The sequence below is a fragment of the Lactuca sativa genome, chromosome 8, assembly GCF_002870075.4.
Source record: "Lactuca sativa cultivar Salinas chromosome 8, Lsat_Salinas_v11, whole genome shotgun sequence".
NCBI classification, from domain to species: Eukaryota; Viridiplantae; Streptophyta; class Magnoliopsida; order Asterales; family Asteraceae; genus Lactuca; species Lactuca sativa.
The window spans coordinates 101212801-101222723 of NC_056630.2; the positions used below are offsets into that span (position 1 = coordinate 101212801).

The following is a 9923-nucleotide window of genomic DNA, read 5'->3' on the forward strand; positions in this document are numbered from 1 at the left end:
TTGAAGGGAAGCAATATCCTAATGGAGGTAAAGATAATGCTGGTAGGTGAAGGGAGAGTTGGGGTGAGGGTGGGCTAGGGGTTGATCCTGAAAGTCAGTCTGCATAGGATCAGGTGGGCTAAAGGATATGTGTGTGGCGTCTGTGTAGTCTGGGTGCTGAGTGGATGAAGATGGTCGATCAGACTGTGGGCGCTGAGCCTGCTGTGCCCTACGTGGGCGAGGAGGTGGTGGGATGTTCGAAGGGAGCACCCACATAGTCTCGCTGACGGGCTCAGCGAGAGTGATGACATCAGGTCTAGTGACCTTGAAATATGTGGACCGACCTTGCATCCAAACACACCCACCTGGGGCAGTACGAAGCATGTGCATAGCTCAAAAGTTCTGCAGGGTCAGACGAAAAGAATCACCTGTAAAAAAGGTATACTCCGGAGGAGATTGCGGCACGAGGGAGCGGGCAATGACATAAATCAAACCACCACATCGAATTGCATTGCCAGTGAGAAGAGCTATAACTCTATGGAACCGCCTAATGATAATATCACCAAAATGTGGACAGTGTGACCCAGTGATCATGCATCACAAAAGAAAAAGCTCGGCTTTGCTGGTTTTCGTAGTCTCAATCTGTGCATAAATGATATTGCATATAATTTTCAATGCAATTTTGAGAACAGGGTGCACGATGCTAGTCTGTACGGATGAGGCAGAATCATAAGATTCCAAACCGGTGATGGTGTACCAAAACTTGCGTACGTCAAAAGCGGGGGTGGGCTGGGATAAACTAGTGATGGGGGTATGGAAGATAGTACATAACTGGTCTACGTGAAGAGTGTGAGGGGTGCTAAAAATGCAAAAAGTTATGTTTCCCTCATGATTTATCTCACTAAGCATGGCTAAAAACTCTCGGGTCAATAGGGGACAAGTGCCAAAATCTGTAGATAATAGGCGCTCCCAGCCAATAATGGCAAAAAGAGTGCGAACACCATCATAAATATAGAGTTCCTGCATTAAGGTGCGGATAGGGGCCCAGACCTGTGGCAAAATCCCGCAGCAGAGAAGTCGCTGGTAACAGTCGAGTGCGGTCTGGTACAGTGACATTGTCCACCTAGACAGTGTATGATGGGTATGAGGTGTCAACATGTCTGCGTGAACAGGAAGGTCTTGGGGGCATTTTGTCAGGTCACAAAAAATGGTACAAGGCAGGCACAATTTCCAGGTAAAAATCTAAATCAAGCAAAAGTAATTATGTCTAACTACTCCCAAGCGGATACACAAGCCTGCACAAATATATGACAAAAACAAAAATTTCAGTTTCAGAACGAAAATACCTGACTGTGCGCTGAGCAGCAATATATTTCTCGCTCGGATTTTTATTTTTGATTTTTGAAATTCCGTTCGGATGGATCTCTTCTAAATTGTGTCGGGAACAAACATATCTACTTTTCGTGGCCTACGAGTAAGTAACGGAGTGTAGATCTGAAAAAGAAACTCGCAAAAATTCAAATGAAAAAATGAATAAAATGGAATTTTTGGAGAATTTTAACCGTTAAATCATGATTTCGTTACCGTAAAGATGTTGTAGAAGTAAAATAGAGGAGATTGATATTTTTTTTCTTGATTTGGACAAAAAAAACGAGCGATTTGGGTGTTTGTTGGTGATAGAACTCAAAAATTAGAGGATTTCATAGAGTGTTTTTGAAATGTGGTGGTTACAAATGAAGGTTGCGATCGCAATTTATAGGGAAAACACAACCTGCGACCGCAAGGAGGGAACCTGCGATTGTAGGTTTGACTTTTTTTTACCGTTAGGCATGTTTTCCAATGCAAGGTAACGGATACTTGTGATCGCAAGGGGGAACCTGCTATCACAGGTTTGACTTTTTTGACCGTTGGGCATGTTTTCCAATGCAAGGTAACAGATAGAATTAAAAAACGGATACCTGTGATCGTAAGGGGGGAACCTGCGATCGCAGGTTTGTAAACTCAAATTGATTTTTTTTCTTTCAAAAGTGAGCCAGGAAGAAAAACGAGATACATGCGATCGCAAGGGGAAAACCTGCGATCGCAGGTTTGCTGATTATCTCAAAATTTTGATCTTAAAAGGGTCGAGGGTAAAATCGTCATAAATTTTGTTACATGTGATCGCATGGGCTATACCTGCGATCGCAAGTTTGTTTTTTTTGTGAAAAATGACCCAATAAATCCTCGACTTCGTGCTGTGACCTTAATCCGTATAACCTACGATCGCAAAGACTGGACTTGCTATCGTAGGTTCCACCAAAACCTTATTTTTCAACTTTTTACAAAATCTCTCTGTTCCTTTTTATTTTAAAAACACGATTCAATTAAAAAGAAACGACCTAAGTAGCTAAAAACACACAAAAATTAAGAAGTTTCAAAAACGAAAACCAAAACAAACGTCTGGGTTGCCTCCAGGTAAGCTGCCCATTTTTATTGTCGTTGGCTCGACATTGTTACTTGGTTTCCTCAATTGCGGTAAGTCGGGACCTCGACTACCTCCACTTCTTCATTTGTAACATGAAACCCTTCGTAAAATGGTTTGAGACGGTGACCATTTACCTTAAAAATCTTTCCTGATTGTTCACTCTTAATTTCTATAGCACCATGATCAAACACGTTACTAACAATAAAAGGTCCCACCCAACGAGAACTCAATTTACCGGAAATAAGTTTGAAACGAGAGTGATATAAGAGTACCTTTTGACCAGTAGTGAATACCTTTCGCAAGATCATCTTATCGTGAAACGCTTTCGTCTTCTCCTTATAGATTGTCTCGTTCTCGTAAGCATCGTTCCTGATTTCTTCTAACTCTTGAATATCCAATCTTCTTTTCTTCCCAGCTTCATCCATGCTCATATTCAAGTTTTTGACAGCCTAATATGCTCGATGATCCAATTCAACCGGTAATCGACAAGGTTTGCCAAAAACAATTCTATACGGTGACATACCAATAGAAGTTTTGTATGCTGTCCGATGAGCCCATAACGAAACATCCAATCGAATGCTCCAACCTTTCTTGACCGAATTGATGGTTTTCTCTATAATGCCCTTGATTTGTATGTTTGAAGCTTCAACCTGCCCATTGGTTTGCGGGTGATATGTTGTGGATACCCGATGTGTGACGCCATATTTCTTGAGGACTGCCTCGAGGGTACAGTTGCAGAAATGCGTGCCCCGATCATTAATAATAGCCTTTGGTGTCCCAAACCTAGCGAATATATTTGTCTTGACAAAATCAACCACAACCTTGGCATCGTCTGTTCGTGTAGATTTTGCCTCGACCCATTTGGATACATAATCCACAACAAGTAAGATGTATACAAACCCAAAAGAAGGCGGAAACAGACCCATGAAATCTATACCCCAAACGTCAAAAATTCCACATACCAAAATCGGAGTAAGTGACATCTGATTACGAGATGTCAAAGACCCAGTCATTTGACATCTTTCACAGGTTTTGCAAAATAGAAAAGAGTCACAAAAAATATGAGGTCAATAAAGACCGCTGTCCAAGACCTTGCGTGCGGTACGTTGTGGACCATAATGCCCTCCATAAGCTTCTGAATGGCAGAAATTCAGGATTGACTTGACTTCATCTTGAGGTACACATCTTCTAATCACCTTATCAGCATAGTGTTTCCATAGATACGGTTCGTCCCAAACATATCTTTTCGCCTCCTTCTTTATTTTATCTTTCTGGGCCCGAGTGAGATCTGGAGGGAGTTCTCTGGAGATCAAGTAGTTCACAATATCAGCAAACCAAGGAGGATTCTGAACAACGAATAGTAGCTCATCAGGAAATGTTTCGCGGATCGTGTCGGGTCTTCAGGTGGGTTGAGTCGGCTAAAATGATCATCTTCCAAATTTTCTCACCCACTTTTGTCCCTGATCTCTATATCAAATTCATGTAGCAGCAAAATCCATCTAATCAACCTCGGCTTTGAGTCTTTTTTGGCAAGAAGGTACCGAATGGCTGCGTGATCTGAAAAGATTATGACTTTTGTGCCCAAAAAATACTGTCTGAATTTTTCCAATGCAAAAACAATTGACATCAACTCTTTTTCAGTGGTGGAGTAATTTTCTTGGGTGTTGTCGAAAGTCTTCGATGCATAATATATAACATGGGGAACCCGACCTTTTCTTTGTCCTAAAACAGCTCCAACAGCATTGTTACTGGCGTCACACATTATCTCGAATGGTAAACTCCAATCTGGGGGCTGAATGATGGGGGCAGAAGTAAGAAGATTTTTCAGCACATCAAAAGCTTTCTTGCAATCTTCATTGAAGTCAAATTCAGCGTCTTTTTGCAACAAATGGCACATGGGAACTGTTATCTTTGAAAAATCTTTTATAAACCTCCTGTAAAACCCTGCATGGCCAAGAAAGGAACGTACTTCCCGAACATTCTTCGGGTAGGGTAAGCTCTTTATAACATCTATTTTTTCTTTATCGACTTCCAAACCTCTTTTTGAAACAATATGCCCAAGAATCAGACCTTGGTCAACCATAAAGTGACATTTTTCAAAATTTAAGACCAAGTCTGTTTCTATACATCCTTGTAAAATTTTTGTGAGGTTTTTTAAACAAATATCAAAGGAGTCTCCATAGACGTTAAATCATCCATGAAGACTTCTATGGTATTTTCAACATACTCAGAAAATATACTAACCATACACCTTTGAAAGATAGCGGGTGCATTGTAGAGTCCAAATGGCATACGCCTATACGCGAATGTCCCGAAAGGGCAGGTGAAAGTCGTTTTCTCCTGGTCTTCTGGAGCGACTAGAATCTGGTGGAAACCTGAAAATCCATCCAAGCAGCAGTAATGGGATTTTCCAACAAGCCTCTCTAGCATCTGATCTATGAATGGGAGAGGAAAATGATATTTCTGGGTGACTGTGTTTAATCTTCTGTAGTCTATACACATGCGCCATCCGTTCTAAACCCGAATTGGAACCAACTCTCATTCTTTGTTCTCTTCCACTGTCAATCCAGCCTTCTTGGGAACAACTTGAACTGGGCTAACCCACTTGCTGTCAGAAATTGGGTATATCATCCCAACATCCAGTAACTTCATAACTTCTTTTTTATCCACCTCCATCATTGGTGGGTTTAATCTGCATTGGGCCTCTCGCGATGGCTTATAATCTTCTTCTATCAGAATTTTGTGCATGTAGAGAGATAGGCTGAGTCCTGTAATGTCTGCAATAGTCCATCTAATTGCACTTTTGTACTCCTTCAGAATTCTGATCAGCTCTAACTCTTCTTTTTCTGACAACTTGTTGGATATGATAACTGGTAATGTTTCTTTTTTCTCAAGATATGCATATTTCTGGTGTTCTGGAAGTGTCTTTAGCTCCAAGATGGGGGCTTTCACTACAGAAGGAAAAAGCTTGGAGTTAGAAATTGGTAATTTAAGTGTTTGGGTACCATATCTCAACTTTCTCTGTTGGTCCATATGAGCTGCCATCTCTTGAACTTCTCTATCAACTACATAGTTTTCTAATATAACCTGAGCTACATTAATAGACAAATATCTGTGGAGCACTAATGCTAGTGACTCACGGTTAGCAATCTCAAAATATTCTGCAGATAACGGTTCAATTACATCAATGAAATTAAGGGTTGAAACATCATCTGGGTAATGCATGGCATCATAAATATTGAAGTTGATAACTTCACCATCAAATTCCATTGAAAGGGTACCATCATAAACATCTATTTTGGTTCTTGCGGTTTTTAAAAATGTTCTCCCCAAAAGAATGGAACCTAAGTTTGGTGAGTCGTCATCTCCTATATCCAAAACATAGAAATCAGCTGGGAATATGAGTTCATTCACTTGAACCAAAACGTATTCCAGTACACCTTTCGGGTGCACCAGAGAACGATCAGCTAACTGAATGATTACTCCTGTTCTTTTTAAAGGCCATACCTCGATAGTTTTAAAAAGTGAATATGGTAAAACATTTATAGAAGCTCCTAAGTCCAACATAGCTCTTGGCACTGAAAGGTTCCCCAACTTGCAAGGAACAGTAAATACTTCTGGATCCTTACACATTGGGGGTAGCCTTTTTTGTAAAACAGCTGAAACATTCTCGCTTACTTTAACTGTTTCGTTTCCTTTTAATTTTCTTTTTGAAGTACATAACTCTTTTAAAAATTTATCATATCGAGGTAGTTGTTTAATAGCATGAAGGAGGGAAATATTTACCTCAACTTTTCTGAAGAAATCTATAATCTCTTTGTCTTCCTTTTCTTTTTTCGTGTTTTTCAGTCTTGAGGGAAAAGGAGGAGGGGTAATTTTCACTTCAGCTTCAGCAGGTCCATCGTTTTTCTGCACCTCTTCAGTTGCCTCAGATTCTTGCTCAACCACGATCTCTTCTTCCTCATCTTCTTGCTGAACTGGTCCTTTGTAGTTTTTACCACTTATAAGGGTGACAACACAAGCATTGTGCTTCGGGTTCTTTTCATTCTGAGATGGGAATTTTCCTTGTGTTTGTGCTTCTAATTTGCTCATGGAGTTCGCGAGTTGCGATACCTGCTGCTCCAGATTTTTAATGCTAGACTTTGTTTCATTCTAGAAAGCTTGGAAACTGGTTGCAAGACTTTTAACTATGTCTTCCAAGGACATGATGGAACTACTAGCTTGTGACTGTACAAGTGGTTGCTAAAAATTGCTATGGTGCTGATTTTGCTGAAAAGGTTGCTGAAACACGGGTGGAGCTTGATATTGGTTTCTTTGCTTAAAGTTCTGTTGAGGTCTTGGCTGGAAATTGCTATTTTGAGGCCCTCCCAAAGCTTGGTTGTTGCGATGATGATCAAATGGTCTTTTCTGAAATCCTCCCATAGCTTGCACATATTCATTATCTTCTTGAAGTATTGGGCACATATAGGTTGGGTGCCTGGTTTTGCAGCAGATCCCGCAAGGTTTGACCTTTGGCTCTACACCTTTTTCTTTTGTTAACTAAAGGACAACTTTAGTCAATTTTGAAATCTGAGATTCCAGGTGGGCATTTCCTATCTCCTTGAATCCTCTTGGATGGTCTGGGTACCACTCTTCCTCAGTTGCTGAATGTTTTGATTCATTGGCCAGCTTCTCTATTAATGCCCTGATCTCTGTTGGTGTCATGTTTGAAAGTGACCCTCCACTGGATGCATTTATTAGTCGCCTCTCCATAGGTATCAATCCTTCCCAGAAACACTAATACAACTGGTAATCACTAATTCCATGTTGTGGGCATCGGACTAACAACTTCTTGAATTGCTCCCAATTAGTGTGGAGAGTTTCTCTTTTGCCTTGCTTTATACCCAAAATCTCCCTGCGTAGATTTGACACTTTCGCCTCAGGAAAATATTTTTCTAGGAAGAGTTTGGCGAGTTCATTCCAACTTGTTATTGAACCAGATGGGAGATCATACAACCACTCCTTTGTTGCATCTTGAACTGAGAAGGGAAACGCCCTGAGTTTGATTTGGTCTTCAGTAAATCCATGGGGTTTCATTCTAGAGTAGACAACATGGAATTCCTTGAGAAATTTATGAGGATATTAATTCTCAAGGCCTCGAAATGGGGGCAACAGATGGATTAAACCGGATTTGAGCTCAAAATTTCGAGCTTCTAGAAAGGTGATACACAAGGGCTGTTGGGTAACCTCTTGTGTTGCCCACTCACGAAGAGTTTTTTCAGCTTCGTCTCCGTTTACGCTCATGATGGATTCTGATTCAGTTTCAGAAGAATCTGTGAGTTCGGGTTTGTCTGAAGATTATGATGAGTATGTTTTGAACGGGCTGTTAACGGGTGAGGTAGGGGGTGCTTTTGGAAAAGGTTGAAATGAGTGTTCAGGTTCGTTCCACAAGGGAGTGCCTTGTGGTATGGGTGAGGTTGAGGTTTCTGTTTGTTGCTTTCGAAGTTTTGCTTCCTTCTTTAGCTTCCTAGCAGTCTTCTCAATCTCTGGATCAAAAATCAGATTACCTATACGTGAAGACCTTGGCATAAAACTATTAGTGTTTTACCGTGTCCCCGACAACGACGCCAATTTGTTAATACCGCTGTCGTGCACGATTTAACAAATAAAAATAATAAATAAAATGCTTTATTGCACTACAGATAGTACAGGTAAGCAGAGTTAGATCCTCAGGGACACGTCCTAATGTTTACACCTCTTTGCATAAAGTGTGATCTAATTCTTGATGAATGCAATAAACATAAAAGGAGGGGTTTATTTCTGAAAATTAAACTAATAGAAATCAAAAATGAAAAAAGAATAACCAAATTTAAAGTGGTGAAAATTCAAATAGAAGAAAGCAATTCTAGTTTCGCGGTGACTCCCCTAATCATATAATTAACCTTTAACACAATATTGGACTATGCACTTGTTTAAACTAGTACTAAGGTTCATTAACAAGCTCTAATGACCTTTATTACAAAAATCATTTAATCAACATAAGCTCTTTGAATTAAATCTAACCTTTTACTAAATTAACCAAACAAGCTCTTGACTAATAAAGAAAAGTTGCATTAGATACAGTGTAATTCCCAGTAAAGTTCAATACCTCTCATAAGCTCGGAGGTGTAAAAACTTGTTTGATCATTTCATATTAGAGTTAACCCTAAACTCAGAATTAATCTAATACTTGTCACTTTTTACTAATTAATCTAGACAATTACGGGTCTAAACAATTAGATGACTAGAGTGATTTACAAACAATTTAAGTGGCAAACAGAAACTGAAATCAAAATCAAACATTCAATTTAACACAGAACTGATCAAACTAAACAGTAATCATAGTCAAATATAGTGCCTAATGATTAATCATACGAAAAGGTTATGTCTTGCGAAACTGAAATATGAGTTTTTAGCCTGACATGGCTAAAAACGTATTACAAACAGTGAAAATAGAACCTAAACGATAAATCTTACTAAACTATGAATTACAATCGAATCGGCTCCTTCAATTGAAAACCTCTGAAAATCTCCTCTGAATCGCCAAGAATCGCCAAATTAGGGTTACTAGAAGTGTTTCAGACACTATTTATATGTCTAGATGTCAAAACGCCGTACCTGCGATCGCAGGTATCACCCAAAAATGTGTCACGGGATTATTTAATGAAGTACGTTGCTATTTTGAGGCAATTTGACCAACCTGTGATCGCAAAGGCACAACCTGCGATCATAGGTTCTCTTTTTTTCTCATCTGATGAATTTTATGACTCGTTGGAACCTCGATGGCAACCTGCGACCCAACCTGTGATCGCAAGGGCTATACCTACGATCGCAAAGCCATAACTTGCGATCGCAAATGAGACTTTTTGGCTCTTTTTGTTCGTCGTTCCCCTTCCAAGTAGTTCTCGATCATTTCCCGACATCCTTCCTTGATCTAGACTCTAATTAAGCTCCTAAGCATCCACAAACGCATCCCGAACTTGCACAATCATCCATGTGCTCCAAATGGCCCTGAAATGTCATAACAAACATGAGCAGTACGGACAATCTTCAAAATAATCATAAAACACGAAATACATAAGAATAATCGGGAATTAGTTAACTTTTTATAATGAAATACGTAGGAAATTGTGCTAAAAGATGCGTATAAAATGCATCTAACAGTCTTCAAAATTCAACAAACATTCAAATGATTTCACCAAATTCAACCAAGTTTAGTCTAGCTTAACATGGCTAAACACAAGAAAACAAAGTAAGGATAGATTATACCAAACATTTAACAAGAATCAAGAGCGAAAAGATGAAGTTCTTGAGGTATTCTTGGTCATCAAAATGCTCTCTCTCCAGAGAAATGTTGTATTTTTGGATGTGCAAGAGTGTGCAAAAGATGCACACCAACCTTCCTCAAATAGCCTTCCAAATGAAATTCTGAAAATACCCCTGCAGTATCGTGTGCGACCGT

At 39.7% G+C, this 9923-nt stretch overlaps 2 protein-coding genes across 2 annotated transcripts; both read right to left on the bottom strand.

The window, feature by feature from the left end:
• Positions 1-1250: 1250 nt before the first annotated feature.
• LOC111894785 (uncharacterized) lies at positions 1251-2868 on the bottom strand. Its single transcript, XM_023890884.1, has 2 exons — positions 2515-2868; positions 1251-1274 (listed from the first exon to the last, which is right to left on the bottom strand). Exons 1-2 carry the CDS (start codon positions 2866-2868, stop codon positions 1251-1253), a joined length of 378 nt encoding a protein of 125 aa, XP_023746652.1.
• A 2113-nt stretch (positions 2869-4981) lies between these two features.
• On the bottom strand, positions 4982-6535 carry LOC128127806 (uncharacterized). Its single transcript, XM_052766504.1, has one exon. The coding sequence runs from the start codon at positions 6533-6535 to the stop codon at positions 4982-4984; it is 1554 nt and encodes a 517-aa protein (XP_052622464.1).
• Between the last annotated feature and the right edge of the window lie 3388 nt (positions 6536-9923).